We start from the raw sequence: 18,469 nt of genomic DNA, 5'->3' as shown, positions 1-18,469 counted from the left end.
TCTTCCTCCTGAGTTAAACCGATCATTCAGATAGATGGGGATAAATTAATAAGCTCGGATATTAATGAACTCTATAGAAGAGTTATCCATACAAGAGTTCGGCAAGCACAAGGTTTCCTGAGTGAGGAAGCAATAACAGTTCTTATTCACTGACAGAGAATCATTTTGATCAAAAAGAAATTTCAGATTGATATTAAGCACCAGAGATATAACAAAAAAGGGCAATCGTCATTACACCTTACTGTACAGGGTGTAAATGAAGGCATGTATACTTGCTTGGCTCAATTGCACTCCAATCCTAAGGCTTCTTGAAATTGTTGATAGATACATAGATGTATAGAAACAATACAGGATAGCGCTACTCCAATCGCATGACTTAACAGACAGAAACTACTCCAATGGAGAGCACCTCTGGTAACTCTAGATTGTTGCAGACTTCCTGGGCCAGGTTATGACCAACCACAGCAGACAAAAGGCGATGACGGAATTCGACCAGTTTGGCGGATGTACTCTGCCTGTGCTGCAGTTTTTTCGGCCTGCCGATTTTTCCTAGCTTCAGCTGCAGCCCGTTTTTCCTCTGATTTCTGCCTTGCCATTGCTATCTTCTTTACCATCTTTGCTTGAGCTTGTGCTTTCATTTGCTCAATTTGGGCCTGGAAGTCAATTTTTAATCACAGTTATGACCAGAAGTTTCTTGTACTGGTTTTCTTTTATATACTAAAAATCACCATGCAATCGCACAATGGAGAAAAAAGATTCTGTGCAGAAAAGCTCAACCAGTTTAGCCCACAAATTCAACAAAGTAAAATTGTTTGAATTGGAGAAATGCATCTAAAATCTTATTAGCCATCATGGGGTGCTTCTTTCACCTAACAAAGATACATCTGAAAGACTAGCTTATTGTATGTTGTATTATATATTGAATTCATAGAACAAAGATGAGTTATCTACCTCTATTTTCCTCATTTCAGCTTCAAGCTTTGCTTTCTGCTGACTCTCCCATGCTTGAATTCTTATTTCTTCTCGTTTAAACCTGATAGCATATTCAATTCAGTCAAACATCACATTAATAACACAATTACTAGCAGAAAGATTGTCCACGATATATAACTATCAGCATCAGCTTCTAGGATGAACCTGGCAGCATGTTTAGACTTCTCAGCTTCTTCCCATGCAGCAGCACGTTTTGCATACTCAATCTGTTCAAGTTCATCTCCATCCACTTCATTACCAGAATTACTTTTTTCTTTCTCATCCTTGCTTGCCCAAGCAGCAATATTCATCTTACCAAGCTGGACACCCAGGGCAACAATCTCCCTTCTGGTTTTGAGCTTCAGTTCTTGCTCAGACAAATCTTTCTTCCCATTGTCGGCTAAGTTTTGGGTGAGACTGCCTATTGCATGTTCTGTTGGTGTGGGCGTGGGCTCTCCTCTTCGTGGAGTGGAAGGTATGGAGGAAGTCGGGCTGCGGAGTGGGGTTGTTGCGCTTACAGGAGTAGCACTTCTTGAAGGCTCTTGACTTGGAATAGGAGTCATTTCTGTTCCCATGTCTCTCATTGACACTGATCTTATGCCAGGAACCCCTGCATGATGGTACTAAAATGTCAAGAATATTGTTCTTTCTCCTTCCATATTACATGCTCTAACTTGCTTAATTCCATAACATAATGTAGGATGATAAACAGTAACAAAAATGAGTGTCATTTTTTAACAACAGGAGTACACATATAGAAGTTAATGCCATCTGCAAATTCAAGGTATCATGAAGGCACTAAAAATCACCTGTGGTTTCTTCTGTCACGCTCTTGGTGCAAGCCAACCTCGTATCATCTACCTCAGTCAAATCCTTACTTTCAGGGCACAAATCAATTAACGCATTCGCTCCATTTACTTGACCTGAAACCGGTCCAGCTCCATGGGAAGCGAAGGCAAACTTGGCCAGCCCCGTCTGTGATGCAGGTTGACAAAAATCAACCCTCTTCACTGACGGCTTATTCTCAAAACTTGTAGCCTCGGGTGTAATTCTCACCATATTTGAAGCTGACGGCCGGTTCACTTGATTTTGTAGATTTGTCTTCTTTGAGATATTGGATTGCACATTTTGCCTGTTCATGATCCACTTCTCCGCATCATTCCATTTGGACGACATGGGTCTCGAGAAGGATCTTGAGACAGAATGGTGCAGTGACCTCTCCCCTTTATGGAACTCAAAACTCGATGTGCTGTCATAATCAAGATTTTCATCTTCACATGTTCTCACCGGATGGACTGAACTAGAATTACCGCCATCACCCTTTGAAACTAGCTGCATTCTAAAGCGGCCGGTATCACCATTTTCCCTTAATGCGAGCTCCTTGGGCTGCAACGAATTTCCATCACCTTGGCTTGCATCTAATGTAGCACTATCAGATTTAATAGAAGGAACTTCTAAACTTGAACCTGCAACAAAAAAGCAGGATACAGGCCTAAAATCAGCACTAAGGTCCGCACGAACTTGATATTAAAGCAATTCACTCTGCCTCCCAAATAAAATTGATGTAACCGAGAGCAAACTGAAAAATCTGCAGTCAGTTATAATGGTAGGAATATAAAAACACATCTCTAGTAATCATTTCATAAACTATCGGCAAGTACTTCTGAGCCAATAGAGACATTCAAAGCAGGTTCAAGCCCCAGGCTGACCTGGTCTATCTTAGAGTATTTAAAGTTTGCTAATAAATACCATCTACCATCAATATCAATATGTATATTTAACACAAAAGCATCAGACCTTCCTCGCCAGAATCTCCATTTGGGGCTGCCAACAAGCTGTTCTTGACAAACTCTGAATCCTCCAGTCTAGAAGGAGATGTTCTTGAAGAATTACTGTTTGATCCGTCCTTTTTCTTCTGATGGTGTGACCCTATAAGCTTCATCCTCAACTTACTTGGGGATATTATACCAGTCTGCGTAGACCGAAAAAGAAAAAGAAAATAAGAGGATTAATACTACTAGTTTTCCCAAATTGAGAAAATCAAGGACAGCTCACCAAAGAAAAATTCAAAAATTTGGAACCTTTTTCACCCAAGAATCAATAGAATAAAACCCATTTAAGCAATCTCATTAAAGCCCCATATTCGGTTTCTTTCATGGAAGAGCCAATGCTCAGAAAACAAATGACCCAACAACTCAGATCAGAGATGATTCGACTCCAAGAATGAACAAGTGGTGCAAAGAACTCACTGCAAACCCATTTGAGATGAATATAGAAGGATAAAGAAAAAAAAAAAACAGAGCAGCTCCCAGAAACAGAAAAGACAAAAACATGTATGTATGTGGAAAAACAAAGCTAAGACAGTCATATTAGATGCACAAAAGCAATACCTGAACTTTGTGTATCCTCTCGTACTCCATAAGATCTTCTCTATTTTCCCCTTGTATCTCTCTCTCACACACACTCGCACAACAAAATCTTGAACAGAAGTCTAGAGAGAGAGCGCCAGTAGTTAAGAAGAAGCCAAAGCTCTTAAAGGACACAACTCTGCTAATCTAAAGCCTGAGGAAGAGGGGGTAGAGTGAGAGAGTGAGCATAATTTGGTGACAAAGGGTTGGCGATATTTTACCGATTAGTTGACCGTCTCCTCGGCGAGTAGCTTCTTTTTCCAGTTTCCACAACAAATTTTGGGTTTGGTCAAACAAGTCCCTACCAACTATGAGCTACTCTCCAATTCCTCTCTCTCTTTTTGTTGCTTTTGTAATTGAAATATTCTTATTCCTCAGCACCCCTTTTTTTGAAAATTATAAACTATTATTTTATAGACCCAAAAAATTTATAAATATTACAATGTGAGCATCATGTAACAAAGTTGAAATTGTGTGACATTAATCATCAATCACTCAGAAAGAAATAATGAATTCATTTCCCCTTTCACAAATTGCCATTTTTGGTGTTTGTCTTTAGCAACAATTATTATCCATCACCAATCACCATTAATGAAATTCCTCTTTAAATCAAATCAAACACTCTCCAAATCATACTTTTACATACATTAATGAAATTCAAAGGCAGTATTGAATAATAAGTGTAACCAAAGCACTCTGAATCACGCCCTAAAATTCCTATATAACTCTCTCTCTCTCTTGCAAAAATTATATGAATTTCATGAAATTTGTAGGGCAGGGCCCACCCAAGACCATAATTATTATAGGTAAAAAAAACAAGAGGAAAATATACATATATATATATAGGAATAAAGGGTATCCGAGGTCTAAAAAGTTGTATATCATGATTGTTTGTGTGTACTATACCTATTACCCCTAACACTCGGCTTCTCTTTTTGATGCCTATATATCATTATTATCATTGTTATTATTATTAATTAGCTGCCATTTATACTTTTTATGCTATGATTTCGCATTAACATAAAGTCATGCCCATGTGATCACGTAATCCCATGCAATTACACACATTAATCTAATTGTTTTGATTTGGAATGAGACACATTGGATTGGATGAACATCGCACGTGCATTCTCATATATATCTCTTCCTTTCTTGCATTATTATGTGGGTACGTACGTACCAGTTACTTAATTATATACTTGAGATTTTTTTTAAAAAAATAAAATAAAATAAAATTCTATTCAAATAATTAAACTATATATTTTGAATTTAGTGAAGTTGGGGAGTAGTGTTGTTTTTCTTCACCAAAACAGAAATTTATATAGGACAAGTTCATCATGAATCTACACTAACTCCATTCCTTAAGAGCTCTTATTATTGTATTACATAAAAGTAACTGTATTTCTGGGGCACAAAACCCTAGTTTATGCTCTTCATCCACCAAACTAGCTAATAACAATTATCCACTTCACTTAATTATAAGGCTCAAACCCCTATGCCAATTATCATCAACTATAGTGCTCCTCTTTTATTCCCATCACTAAATTAATAGGTTGTTGTTCCTAAAAGCATCATTAAGGTATCTAGGATGTTTTTAGTGAGTGTTTAAAGTTTTTGCTATTTTGAACGGTCTTTCAAACGCATTCTAAATCTTGCAGAATAAGACCACATTAGAGCCAAATCGAAAAAAGTTTCAACCAAGATTTTTTGATACTCAAGTTCAAATAGACAAGGTGGTGCTGTTGTTCAAAAGAAAAGAGCGCTATCAATCAAAACTGCATATCATTTTCATCAATCACGAATATTTTACATATACATTGAATACTTTGAAAAATAATCGATACTTGTACCCTTTGCAACGGTACCATGCAGAAGAAGATCTCTATGGATTTTGAAGCTTTGTAATGAATGTCCCCATATCAAATAATGTAATTCCAAAGGAAGACTACTAATTAATTAATATAATAGGAGGTAGAAGAGGGTAGAAGCTGCATGCATGAGTCCAAAACATTCTTTCCAAGGGTGGGGGGTAAAAGGGAGTGATGAGCGGAAGGTGGACTCTGGATTTTGGAACTACGTACATACATGCATACGTGTTCACATTCACATGGAGTGTTCCTCATCCTCTCTCTCTCTCATTGCCTCTCTTTTCACATACTGAATATGGATTCACATTTGTGTCCTACTCCTACGGCCTTCCACCTTCTCCCAATCATCTTTGACCACACTTCATTTTTCCTTGCTAATTAATGATGATATATGACCACGCTGAGAAGCACCACAATGCAATTTCTATACATACATTCATCTACATCTTTGACCATCATTCCAATTCCATCATCCTATTCATCAATCAATTAGAATAGGGTTTTTCGTCGTCATCTGGGCCGACCAATGATACAATTTTCCCGATTCTTATAATTTAATCTTCAATCTCCCTAATTACTAATATTAATTTAATTATATTATTCTATTTTCCATTTTTTTTTAAAAAAAATAATGGATATAAATTTTATAAAACCCTAATGTATTATGAAAAAATTATCAGATGCTATAAATATAGCCTAGCTAGCTAGCTAGCTAAAATACCCCAATTAAATATTCTGACAAAGGAGGGGGTTCTGAGCAGGATTTATGGAAATAAGGGGAATTTTTAGGCTATATTCTTAATAATGGATGGGTTTTTTTTGTATTTTTATTATAATAAAGGGGGTGCAAATGGAATTTAGCCAAAAATAAGAGAGAGAACAGTAGAAGGAAGATCCAAAAAATAGTTATTGAAGTCACAAGTCATCCAATGAAGGGGAGTACAGAGGGAGAGGGGGGCAGGGCAGGTAAGTGTACAGTACTTTGATCTGCGTTAGATGGGGGGTGGGGGTGGAAAGTCGCTGTTGTCGTCGTATACAGAAACAGTAGTGATTGAAGGTGTTATCTCCTTATGCAAGAGTTGTCATCTCAGGAACGTGGGAATCGCCTACCTGCACCCGGATTTCTTGTAATAATACCATCTCACCAAATTACATTACACGATTCTTCTTTTGCCACTCTCTCCACATCTCCAATCATATCTATATGTACATATATTTGGATTCCAACATTCAAATTTGAATTCACCGTCAGCAAATTACACCCTTTTTATTTGGTAAAATGATTTTGCATAGTAATTATTTGAAAGCAAGCAATTTGCAATTTACCACTTAGATACAGGAAATGTGAAAAATAACCCCCTAAAAAAATAATAAAAAAAAATAGTCTCTTTTAGTTTTGCAATAAAGCAAAATGCCCCCATAGCCAGCGATGTAATACACACGCCCCCTTACATTTTGAGCATGTTTTTTAAAATTCGAAATTTCATAATCACGGCGTATTTCACGATAATTTCCATTTCTTTTCTTGAAAAAATGGAAAAGGAAAAAGAAAATAAAAAGAGGTTAATTATGAGTTTGTGATGAGAGTTCACATGGAATGGGATAGTTTTTGTATGTGCTTTCTTTGATGGGTCCTTTGGATTTGTACTTTTCCTACCAAACTATTGAAAGTAATGGGAAAAAGCTGCATTCCCATGACAAAAACAAAAACAAAATAAAATAAAATTAGAATGTGGGGACTGTGACATTGAAGAGTGTTTGTTGGAGAAGGGGAGAAATAGTGGATGAGGAAATCAGAGATCAGCCCTCCAAACCTATACCTACTCTTCGCCTGTCTTTATTACCAGAAAGGTAATTCAGACAAAGCTAACTTTCTCTCTTCTTTTCATCCAAAGGAAGAACGAGCCCATTTCAAAACTTAAATGAAACAATGAACCTAAACGATGTTTGGCTGAAGACAGCAGCTGGGCTAAATTCACTTGACGGGCTGTAGCCCAAAACTTTTTTCCACGGAATTCAACGTTATCATTTTTTAATTTTGGTAATAAACCGAAGCACTATCAAACATGACTTGAACCATGATCAAGTCATAAACATCAGTATAGATATCTCTAAAATCACACATATTTAAAAAAAAAAATTGATTGTATTTTTGCTCTACATCGCGTTATAATCACATCAACACATGTACAAATCAAAATTGAGACAAATTATCGAGAACCTTCATAAATCTTTGAATTCTTGCACAACAGGGTAGGCCTCCTTCTTGTCTACTTCATTCTCCAGTACCGTGTGATGAGGGCAGAACTGAACATTCAGGACACTGTCACCACTGACATACACTACCCGAAAAACGTCGTACTTAATGTCGAGCGCTAAACCATCAAGGTAACGAACAGCCGTCTTCCGATACTCCGAGGTCAATATGTATGTGTAGCAACATTGAAGTGACTTCCAAACAAAGAGTCCAACAATTCTTGGCATGCTCTGGGATTTAAAACAAACTCCAGCCGTTGTACCATCCATCTTGTGGAATCTGTCTTTGATTATCGGGAAGCAGTCATAAGAAACTCCGGTTTCATTGGCTGAAAGGGTGGCTGAAGACAGGGAGACAATGCCACCGGTGAAGAATTTCGCGGCCGGTGAGCCATCTCTTGATTCTCCCGCATATGCATCGAAGAAGCTGTGCTCTATCAAGATGGCCATGCTTGCTACATTGGCCAACACAGATAGCTGGAAAAATGAAGGATGTAGATGCAAATTCAGAATTAGGAGAGTACAAGGACTTGTGCAGTAAGGTATTCTTCTTCATAAACAAGCTTGAATCTGTTTATGTATAGTTGATTGGCTACTGTTTCTCACCTAAGCATAAAATGTGCTTAATTATGCACAACTAACAAAGCATACATAGTTCATTAGAAGGACTTAGCCTTACTATATAAACCATAATATAGGGATCTAAATATGATTCAGTCAAAAGGTAAAAATATGGCATAAAAACTCTAGATATACATACAAGAGTAGCACTTAGCAGTTGCTTGTTCTCATGAGTCCTCTTCATCCATGCCCCATACCATATAATCTGTCAGAAAGTCGATCACTGATGATCAGAACAAGATGAGAGAGTTTCTGTTTATACGAATTGAAGAAACAGTAGCGTACAAAAGAAAAGATTACAAGATCTCTTGATGAATTACCATGTTGCCATGAATACTTCTGAATATCGAACTGTGAACACAACCAAGGCTCTCAGTGTACAATGAAAATTGCCTTAGAGCATCGACAAGATCATCCACACATACGACCGTAGGCCTGAATACGAAGAAGCTTATATCCAGGTTCCTGTTGTTAAAAGGAACATAACACGCCATATATGATCTATTTTCTCTTCGTTGTTTTCTTGTGTATTTACTTCTGCTTTCCTGATTCCTGGCACAGTTATCTGTATTATGAATGTCAGGAAAAACAGAGATTGAAGTGGAAGATTTTTCTCAGGTTTGAATTTCAGAGTCATAGCAATCTGGTTGGTTGGTCTATGTTTGATTTCTTTTTTGGACCAAAACAATAAAATAATGCTCAATGAGTTGAACGGACATCTCGAATGTCTAACATGTTGACTACGTTGGGTTATTAGATAAAACAGTTGGAGGGTTTTCCTTTCTAGAACTTTGTCTTTTTAATGCGTGACGTCTGAGAAAAATAACAAACTCATAAATAAACAAGAATTAACATGTTTTGAATTTTGAACGCACTTTTTTCTTTTATCTTACAGTACCTTTTTTGATAGTCAGGTACATTAAAAATTTCCCAGAGAGTTATTTGCTGGTAGAATGTCTTTATTTAGTCATAAATGCCGTTGATGAATCTCACTAGTTCCAAAAGACGAATTCCAATCAACTTCTGAAAATTTTGATGCTCCTTGTTGCCACCCTTCAAGAACAAAAACATATTACAATTTTTTTTTTAAATGGAATTGTTTTACCAGGGAAACACTGAAATCTCTCATCATAAACTATGTGCTGGACAACGTTATTGTCACTATACATTAGTAGGAAAATATTTTGGCAGGAAACATGATCCTTGTACAATTTTTTAACCAATACAGGTTCACTACAGGAGCGAGAGACTGAAGGGCGAAACGCCACCTGATTTAACCAACATCAAAGAGTACTAGTATGACAAGCATTACAGTTAACATCAAAGCATGCTAAACAACAATGAAATTTAACTCGTGTAGCACAGGTTCTCACAAATAAAACCAGAAGGGGCTAGGGAATCTAATATACTCTATTTCACTATCCCCCTTAATCTTGCTGGCACTTCCATATCTTTTGTTTGTACTCGAGTTAGGTTCAGACACTAAATTCCAGTATATGTACTTTATTCCCCTTCTAAAAACATTTATGGGGAAAAACTATCACTATCAACTGTTGATAAACAGCTCAAAAGTTTAACCTGCAGAAACCAATCATAAACTTCATTAGTTTTTTTTCCCTCAAACTCAGAGAAAAAGAAGCAAATTGTTGCAACAGATAAAACGAAGGGGACCTATATATCCTTGTGCTTAGCAACCATTCAGGAAAGAATAGTTTTAGCAACTTTTATCAGGCCAACTTCCAGCTAACAGTGGGATACTTGGTTTTAGAGATTACTTTGAACGGGAACCGTCACATATAGGCTGCAGTGCACAAGGTCTTCACTGAATGAAAGAGAGGTTTCGAACAATTATCAAACCCAGTTCAGCATTAGGATGATAATAAAGCACAATAGAATAAAAGAAATTCCTCAGCATGGAGCTAACAGAGTTTGCAACTTGTCGCAGGATGTTTCAGTACACTCTGTTCAACCAAGGAAAAAAGTAGTTTGGATTGAGGACAGCTGAACAAAGTATTTCTACAAGATACTCTCAAATAGGAAAAGGGAATGCTTATTACTTTACCCTTTCTTTAAGCAATCAATTTAGCTTTATGTGGATCAATGATGGCAGAGGAAGAGAAAGGGAGGCAAAAGACATCAGAAACTACATTCATTCATCACATTGTTCTATTGGACAAAATAAGGGTTCACTTCGAAAACAACTTGCGGTTGGCATAATGGAAGAAGAAATAACATTAAAATACAATAAACATTACGCCACACGATCATATCAAAGCAGCAACTCGTTCAAGTTTTCTTTAAAGACAATGAAGGAATATATTGGTATTTTACCACTAAATCCGAGGCCCAAACACACCAACAGCAACTATAACTTATTTAGTCTATATCGGATTATGTGATTGCTACCTCATCTAGTTATGTAGTAGAACTCTTGGCAAATTCCAGAATTGGCTCTAAATGTCCTTTTTTTTTCCTCTCATGGTAATACCTTATTGAACAATTTTACCAGCAATCTTAGCCTCCATAAGTTAGATTACAAGCATTTATAACGCGCATCCTGAAAAAGCCAAGTTTATCCTTTCATTTAAGGTCATCCTATAATATGTACTCGAAGAAGAATATACCCGAAATTATGGTTTCCATCATTTTAAATTTCCTACTATGAATATGGTAGCAAACATGCTAGAGTTTCTTTGTCAAAATAACTTCCTCCCTTCATTAAAAAATTCAACAGTAAACTAAAGCAGATATTCTTAATTCAGTATTTCATTAATGTAAGGCTTACTCTTCAGATTATAAACTTACCTCATCAAAGGTCCACAGGGAGTCGCAGTCCATCATATGCAAGCTGAACCGGTATTCCTTCTCTGGGAAAAGATGAAAATATGCTGCATTATGCTTGTCTAGTCTCGTGAAGATCCAATGTGCAAAAGTTATGAATTCAAATGAAAATACTGGCTGCCGAAGCGCATGCAGTCTTGCAGAAATGCACAGCCAAAAGGAGAAAAGCAGCCAGAAAGCAATTTCCAAAGTCTATCATCCATTGGATGATTATCCTCAGAAAAGAATATGAAAGGCTATAGCAGCATAAAGAAATGACAATTCATTCTTAGGGTAGGGGTTGGGGCTGGGTGGAGGATTAAAACTTGAATCAATGTGGAATTCCACTAATGCCATCAACAAACTGATTAAAATTTAGAAATAAGCATAATATGGTGGGAGCTACACCTGTCATTACACTTTGTTCATCCTGTCCACCAAAGTTATTGTACAAATTTCTACAAGGGCATGGAAGCAGTGATACCTTTTAGACCAGTCCTCAAGAAATTCGTTGTCTCTCTGGTGATCAAACTCATGGGTCATTCCAATAAACAAAGCTCTCTTTGGGCATATCCTCTTCACGGCATCAAGACTCTGGGGATGAGAAGCTTGACAATGTAATAGAAGTAGCAATTGCCTAAACAAAAATATCCAAGAACAAATCGCGCAAGAGAAACCTGAGGGAAGCAGAAGTGAGTGTTGTGGGATCCTTTCTGCAATCAAGAGAAGATAGATAAGTAGAACTGATAACAAGAGCACAAAATTTCAATCCATGTTTGCGTATTAGGAATGTGGAATAAAGAGCTAAAAGCCTTCAAACGGAATTCAGTTTGCCTAAACTTGAGTGGAGATAACTTTAAACAAAGGATGCTATATAAAAAGTAAGCCAAAGGAAACAGTGACGTGTTCAGGTAAGTCAATAATCAATCTAAGTAGGAAATCATATTATCAAACGAACGAGGAGGGAAAAGTTAGGCCACTAATATTTTGTTGGGAATAGTATCAACATCTATGGTGATGTACAACTCATTGAACTAAAAACTCCCTGTGCCTGCACTATGTCAAATAAATATCAAATCAAACTAAAGAGAGGGAAAGGCTTCTATACTAGGCTCAGTGACTCTGTTGGGTAAACACGAAAGATGAAAATATCAAGTACATAAAAATTTAGATAGCTTACCTTATACAGGGTGTCCAAAATAAGGAGATCTAACTGTTGACCACCGTCTTTTGAAATATCTACAAAAGCCACAGCCACATTTACAAAAGGCTACATGTTTGTAGTTATATCCAAACAGTAGAAATGCTATTTCTTTTATGTCCTTTCAGTTGTAGGGTCATTCTATGTCATCTTTTCATTTTTCCCTTTCCTTTATCATGCTGAAGCATATAAGATCACAGAAGTTAAGACTAGGACAGTTATATGTCATGAAATACTGTTTTTAAGATTTTATGGAAACTTCGCATAACAGGATATGATGCATATTACATAGATATTAGCTTATATGCAACAATGACAGACATAGTACATAGCAAATGCGTTGCAGCACCTTGAGAGGACAAACAGACAAAAAGAGATTAGGAGAGAATGACAAGGCTTACAGGATTCTGTAGTTGGAGGAAAGCGTGAAATGTCCGATATGTATGCTACTTTATATCTTTCACCAAAGAGAAAACCTAAGCATACATAATCTTCACCATGCATCACCTAGTAAGACATAAGATCAAGGGAATATATAAGAGAGGCGTATATACAAATGAAACAACATGAAGAAGGCACAGAGGTTTCTTGACGAATAACATAAAAAACACAAGAGGAAACTTACAGGAAGTGGAACAAATTCTAGTCCAGATGCCACAAATGGCTTTGTACAATCACTCTCTATAATTTTCCAGTCAAGTTGTGCTACACGTCTTATTTCCTGACCAGGTTTCAGGTTTTTCTGGACCAAGTAAGGGAATTTCACTGCAATGCTGCTTAAAAGGAATCAAAAACCAACAGTAACATAACATCATTGCAATGCAACAATATCCACTCCAAGATTTTATGACCAGATAAAATGATATTAACATAATAAGCTAACAGTTACCCCCATGGATTAGTTCATAGGTTCAAGTCATTGGAAAATTCTACACTATACCCATTTCCTACCAAATATAATCTTCGCTTTTCAGTTTCCCTGATTGAAGCTTCCAGCAATCAAAATCTATTGAGTAACACCATATATTGTGTTCTACAGAAAGAAAATTAAAAAGAAAGGGGAATACACAAGCAGAGCCTCTTTATGTATTGTATTCATATATATAAAACACAGGGAAATTTTCGTTTTAACCCATAGTTCAAACCTAAATTCATCCTGTTTTAGATGTTTGGACTTGGAGCAACATTATTCTTCCAATAAACAACCATCATTAAAAAACTCGCTACGTCAAATGAGAAATGAAATGATATCTTCAGACTTAAAGGATTTCTCATTAAAGAACAAGGAATTTAAGTACGATAGCAATGAAGTTGCATGCTCTTGTGACTTAAAATTATGTTCAAAATCAATAGTGAAGCCAATAAATCAGCAACAACGTATCCTGCTGATCAAGCATAAAAGAAGTGTTATCAATATTCATAGATAACCCGGCAGAATTGCAAAGTACCTTTTCATTGCATCTTGGGTGAGATAGATGGGAGTTGGATCAATGTCATTTGTTGGACTAAAAGGTTGCACAGTGCGTATATCATCCAAACCAAGAACAGCATCAGCATGTTCATGAGTTAATATAATCTGGAGAAGTCATTATCAGCTAAATGAATCATTCTCTTTTTATATTAAAGGTTCAATCGACAAAAGTTAAAACAATAGGCAGAAGCAGGTAAGAAGCCCCTTGGTTGTTGAATTGTGTGCTAATCTCAACCCCTTTGACACGATGAAGTGCACAATGAAAAATTTTCTTTTACTGTGTACATATGCCAATTACAAAGATAAACTTTATACCCTTTTAAAACTAAAACAGTGACCACTTACTCTTCATAATCATTCAAAATCAAAATAGTATGCTTTAGCATTGATATATGTATTTTCAACAGTTAAACAGTCATACAAATATTTATTATCCAGTGATGTATTTTATATTGCAAAAGAAAACACTACATTCAAGGGAAAGTACTCATTAACATCTGGACTTCTTTTGTTAAGTCTCTTTAATCTTGTCTTCTTGTTGTTGATGACAAATTAATCTTTTTCTTCTATTCAAGGAAAATTTTCAATTAAAACAATACAGGATAAGAGGAAATCAAATTTGAGGAAAAAGGTAGAATTTTAAAAGGTTATTGCTAACTTAAGAGTGCTAATTGCAACAAGTTTTTCTGTTCGCTTCACCAGGAACCATGGATATAGGAGAGCGTTCATCTTTTTTCACTTTCCAATGATCACTTTCCTAAGTCTACAAGGGATATTTAGGCATTATCCATTCAACCGCTTAGCTAATGAGAACAAAGGACAAAGCGTCTTCAAGTATTTAATGCGCATCCTTCTTTTCTCTAGTAAATGCTGAATTTCAGAAGGCGGAGGTGAAGAAGAACAGCAGAAAGCAAAAATAGAACTCTTTTGGCTGTCTAATTGCATCGCTCTTCCTTCCTCCAGTTCTCTAGTTAGCCCAAGCGTGGTGGATATTATGCCCCCCATATGGCAACTAATCACCATTTAATATCAAATTTGCCTGTTTCACTGATCCATAGGCATCTAGCATCATGCACATGAAGCCAAATCTTTACGCAACTGAGGAGAACTCCAGCCGGTTCTTCTGATGCCATTGCATTCTTTCCTCCATCATTAACAAGTTATTAACTGCGAAACTTGTTTTCTTACCACAGTAATCGAGTGTTTGAGTTCTTAGCATGAGGTGAATTATTAAAACCAGTCATTTTATAGGCTATGATGCAATACAAGATGATGCTTTATTTAAAAAAATCCAAATCAAGAAACAACCAATATGCCAATTACGTAATATACCGAGAAATTACAACAGTTGGGGGAGATAGAAGACTCACAGAATCTATTTGTGGAATTTTATAAAAGGTGAACCATCGGAGTACTTGCTCCCAAAATGTCTTGCCAACATCTATCAAAATATATTTATGTTTTCCCTCAGGGCTGCAATAGTCAATTAGGAGGGACGTATTGCACCTAGGATACCAATCATCAACTATCAGCCAGAGAAACAGTAGAGCATAGAAAATAAGAAAATCTGCTGCAAATCCAAGAAAAAGAAAAAAGGGCCAGAACAATATGAAATAATTGAAGAGCAAAGAAATTTTCAAGAAAATTTGTGCGTCACCAAGAATCCAAGAAACATTAATGCCAGTGTCCTTGAACTGATATATAAGTTGTATGCAATGCAGAAAACTTCTGAGACAATCCAATAACGAATAATAACAGTTGCAAGATTCAACATCAAGAAACAACACAATCATGGCAAGATTGAGTAATGCGACACAGTCGGCTGCGCGCCATGCTTAAAACTTGTACGAGGGGCAATACTCACTATAGAAAACCACAAGATTGAATATTATGATCAATTAACTCCAAGATCGTCTCAAGAACTCTTGATAAATTACTAAACTAAGTGGTAACACATGCATTGATGAACAATTGAAAAACCTGTAATTAGGGTTTTGGTCCGGCGGTAGTGATAAAGATTGGGAGCAGACGTGACAGGGGGGATCGGAAGGCTGGATCAAGCACAACAAATTCGGCACCGCGCTCGAACAACCGGTACCAAGAAATATGAGAGCTGATCTCGGTGGCTCCGCAATGCCGTCCTCGGCCACCTTAACGGTGGCGTCTGCCATATTCCCGGCGAACTGTGTGTGTGATGTGTGTGCGCGATGTGTGTGCAGGCGCGGGATCAGGGAGAATGTCTGAAGAAGCCCCGGGCATAACTAGACATGCTTCTATATAAGCGTGGGAATTGCCAAGAGCCTTTGGGCCCAATCAAGAAAATCAAACTTGCCTTTTTTTTTTTTTTTTCCTTTTCTCCGGGCTAATATAATTTTACTCACTTTTTAAATTTGATAAAAGTGTGACGTGACAAAATTCTCACTCACTCTTTTAGGCTAAATTGCATATTTGGTGCCAAAAAAAGGTTTAGTATACTTTTTGGTCTCATAATTTATGAAAATTCTTTTTAGTCCTAAAAAATTAAAATAGTTGTAACATTGTTCCATTTTCAATTTTCCGTTGATATGTAACGGAAAGGATCAAAGTGCCATTAGTTGGCTTAACTAACTCCTTTATTGTTGGGTTAAAATGCATTGTACTCCCTATATTTTGTTAAAATAGCTAAAACCCCCCAATATTTCCGAAATAGATTAAAATCCCATCTGTATTTTGTATAACTCAGCAAAAAATCCCTCTTCCATTAGTGGTTAATGGAAGGTGCATTACATATACTTCTTGTATGTTTGGGAGTATTTTGTAGCTACTTTTTATTTTGTTTTTTAGTGTTTTTGACTAAAATACCCTCATATTGATTATATATTTCATATGTACATCTTTTATTTGTTTTCAGTTATTTTTTGTGCATTTCATCTACTAAAAATTAAAAAAAATTTTAAATACATTTACTTAAAAATATGAAAAAAATAATATAAATTTTTGAAGTTCTACAATTTGAATTGAAAATTTAATCACAGTATAAAATTAATAGTAAATTCATTTTCAAATTTAAAGTATCTTAACTGATATAAATGTTAATAATTATAAAAATTATAGGATATTAATAATTTAAATTATTATTTAATTAAATAATTAAAAAAATTCACTTAAATTTAAATAATTTTTATAATCATATAATATTTTATAATAATTATTTTAATTATACAAAATGATCCTTAATCATTATATATTTAAATAAATTTAAGTATAATAATTATCTAAATTAATTAACTAATATATATTTAATTATTATAAATTATTTTTAATTGATTAAAATATATTTGATTAATATAATTAAATTAATTTTAAAAAAATATTGAGGACGATGACGATGGCTGTTACCCCCACAGCAGGCGACATCGTCGTCCTATTTTTTTATCTGGCTGATGTCACCGAGATTTGGGGGCAACGATTTGCCAGGAGTGCCATCCCCCAATTTGAGGGAGACGGTGGGGGCGAGGTTGGCTCAAGGGGGGAGGGAGGCAGCGAGGCGAGGATAGGCAGTGGGGGTAATTAGGGTTTCTTATTAGTTTTTTTAATATATTATAAGTGAGATTGCATAGGTCTTTTTCAACCCAATCAAGGCCACATGGGAGCGGTGGTATTAATTATACTACTAGCCCATCTTTCTTTCTCCTCACGTCATGATTTTTATATCTTTTCATATATATTTTTTTTCCTTCTCACATTATGATTTCCTTTATATGTTCGCGTAAATCGTATACGACAATATCAATTTTATATGTTATTATCGTGTAATTCCTCACATATAATTTGCTATAATCATGTTTCAAAAATTTATTCGAGAATTTTATTTTACTTTTATCATTTAGCCAGTTAAAATATTGTTAATAAGCTTTTATGATGTGAAGCGTGAGGTATCAAAATCCTATAAATACAAAATACTGAAATTAAAATTTCCTGACGTTCATCTTCATTTCTCAATTATTAATGTAATAATTAATAATTTTCTTATATGTTGCTATCATAATATAATTTTGAACTCAGCAAAAAATATACATTTTTATATATAATGTAGTTCTTTTTTTTTTTTTTTTTGTGTAATGTAGTTCTTTTTTTCCTTTTTCTATTTGATTTAAGTTGTCTTATCCCTTCATTTGTTCTGTCATACACTTCTGGGAATACCATACACACTAACATTTAATCTTGTTTGATTTTCAAATGGAAATTGTTTATTTTAATGATACTATACATTCATTAGTCCCAATTTTAAATTGATTTCTTCATTGGCGAGTCTTATTGGTTTAATAGTTTATATTCAAGATGTATAGTGGATCGAGTTGGAATAATGTAATTTGGGATCGGATTGAATTAATAAAAATATGGACTGATTTAGCTCAGGCCACTCAGAACTGGACCGGTCCAAAAAATCAATACTTGGTACCAATTCAATTTAGCGACCCAAGACCACCTGATCTTGAATCGGACCTGCTGCTCCTTTTTTTTTAAAGTTTATTATATATTTTTAACTATTATTTTTTTATATATAAATTTTCGTGTGATTTAATTTATTTCAAAAGATAATTATAAAATTGAGTAATTATTTTATAAAAAAATCTTAATATCATAAAAAAAATTAAACAAGCACATCCGACCCTAATGCGGGTCTGGTCCAGATCTCAACCAAGCTGGTCTATAAATTGGGTTTAAATTTAGAAATGAACCAAAGCCCAAGACCATCTCAAGACTGGTCATGAACAATATTGGACCGATTCTGAATTGAATTTTTTTTAACTGGTCCATACTGATTTTGAGCCAACTGTCTACTGTGGACCTTGAGCTTATATAAAAGGCA

The 18,469-nt window shown here is 35.5% G+C and overlaps 3 protein-coding genes and 1 long non-coding RNA gene across 8 annotated transcripts; 1 reads left to right on the top strand and 3 right to left on the bottom strand.

Moving 5' to 3' along the window:
* Positions 1-163: 163 nt before the first annotated feature.
* LOC105175758 (Remorin family protein) lies at positions 164-3,742 on the bottom strand. Its single transcript, XM_088876668.1, has 7 exons — positions 3,602-3,742; positions 3,363-3,534; positions 2,770-2,944; positions 1,782-2,438; positions 1,138-1,582; positions 952-1,033; positions 164-653 (listed from the first exon to the last, which is right to left on the bottom strand). The coding sequence occupies exons 2-7, from the start codon at positions 3,390-3,392 to the stop codon at positions 450-452; spliced, it is 1,593 nt and encodes a 530-aa protein (XP_088732794.1). The 5' UTR covers positions 3,393-3,534; positions 3,602-3,742; the 3' UTR covers positions 164-449.
* A 3,612-nt stretch (positions 3,743-7,354) lies between these two features.
* LOC148784949 (uncharacterized) lies at positions 7,355-9,164 on the bottom strand. Its single transcript, XM_088876463.1, has 3 exons — positions 8,446-9,164; positions 8,265-8,330; positions 7,355-7,981 (listed from the first exon to the last, which is right to left on the bottom strand). Exons 1-3 carry the CDS (start codon positions 8,617-8,619, stop codon positions 7,472-7,474), a joined length of 750 nt encoding a protein of 249 aa, XP_088732589.1. The 5' UTR covers positions 8,620-9,164; the 3' UTR covers positions 7,355-7,471.
* LOC148784948 (uncharacterized) lies at positions 7,909-9,492 on the top strand. Its single transcript, XR_016063157.1, has 3 exons — positions 7,909-8,046; positions 8,687-8,743; positions 9,354-9,492. It is a non-coding gene; the product is annotated as an uncharacterized LOC148784948 (long non-coding RNA).
* Positions 9,434-15,953, bottom strand: LOC105175756 (Metallo-hydrolase/oxidoreductase superfamily protein). Of its 5 annotated transcripts, none has more exons than XR_002288176.2 (11): positions 15,598-15,953; positions 14,988-15,123; positions 13,595-13,722; positions 12,772-12,919; positions 12,548-12,653; positions 12,126-12,184; positions 11,623-11,658; positions 11,430-11,539; positions 10,931-10,992; positions 9,797-9,947; positions 9,434-9,703 (listed from the first exon to the last, which is right to left on the bottom strand). XR_002288176.2 is itself a non-coding variant. In XM_088876462.1 (10 exons), the coding sequence occupies exons 1-9, from the start codon at positions 15,786-15,788 to the stop codon at positions 10,935-10,937; spliced, it is 972 nt and encodes a 323-aa protein (XP_088732588.1). In that variant the 5' UTR covers positions 15,789-15,952; the 3' UTR covers positions 9,434-9,703; positions 10,931-10,934. The 5 variants fall into 5 exon arrangements, 2 of the variants coding, with proteins under 2 accessions (XP_088732588.1, XP_020554098.1); XR_002288177.2 differs by having other exon boundaries at positions 9,797-9,942; XR_002288178.2 differs by having other exon boundaries at positions 9,797-9,926.
* Positions 15,954-18,469: the final 2,516 nt, after the last annotated feature.

Source organism: Sesamum indicum, linkage group LG12 (assembly GCF_026168435.1).
Source record: "Sesamum indicum cultivar Baizhima isolate 11 linkage group LG12, ASM2616843v1, whole genome shotgun sequence".
Lineage (NCBI taxonomy): Eukaryota > Viridiplantae > Streptophyta > Magnoliopsida > Lamiales > Pedaliaceae > Sesamum > Sesamum indicum.
The sequence above is the reverse complement of the archived record's forward strand: the minus strand, read 5'-3'. Positions and strand labels throughout refer to the sequence as shown.

Coding starts and splice junctions, on each gene's coding strand:
- LOC105175758 (XM_088876668.1), bottom strand. CDS start 3,392: ATGGAGTACGAGAGGATACACAAAGTTCAG. Junction 2,945..3,362: donor AGAGGATACACAAAGTTCAG/GTATTGCTTTTG, acceptor CGGTCTACGCAG/ACTGGTATAATATCCCCAAG. Junction 2,439..2,769: donor TGGAGATTCTGGCGAGGAAG/GTCTGATGCTTT, acceptor TTTTTGTTGCAG/GTTCAAGTTTAGAAGTTCCT.
- LOC148784949 (XM_088876463.1), bottom strand. CDS start 8,619: ATGGCGTGTTATGTTCCTTTTAACAACAGGAACCTGGATATAAGCTTC. Junction 8,331..8,445: donor GAAGTATTCATGGCAACATG/GTAATTCATCAA, acceptor ACTTTCTGACAG/ATTATATGGTATGGGGCATG. Junction 7,982..8,264: donor AACTGCTAAGTGCTACTCTT/GTATGTATATCT, acceptor TCATTTTTCCAG/CTATCTGTGTTGGCCAATGT.
- LOC105175756 (XM_020698439.2), bottom strand. CDS start 15,788: ATGGCAGACGCCACCGTTAAGGTGGCCGAGGACGGCATTGCGGAGCCA. Junction 12,185..12,547: donor TCCTCCAACTACAGAATCCT/GTAAGCCTTGTC, acceptor TGGCTTTTGTAG/ATATTTCAAAAGACGGTGGT. Junction 10,993..11,429: donor CTTGAGGACTGGTCTAAAAG/GTATCACTGCTT, acceptor ATCTTTTCCCAG/AGAAGGAATACCGGTTCAGC.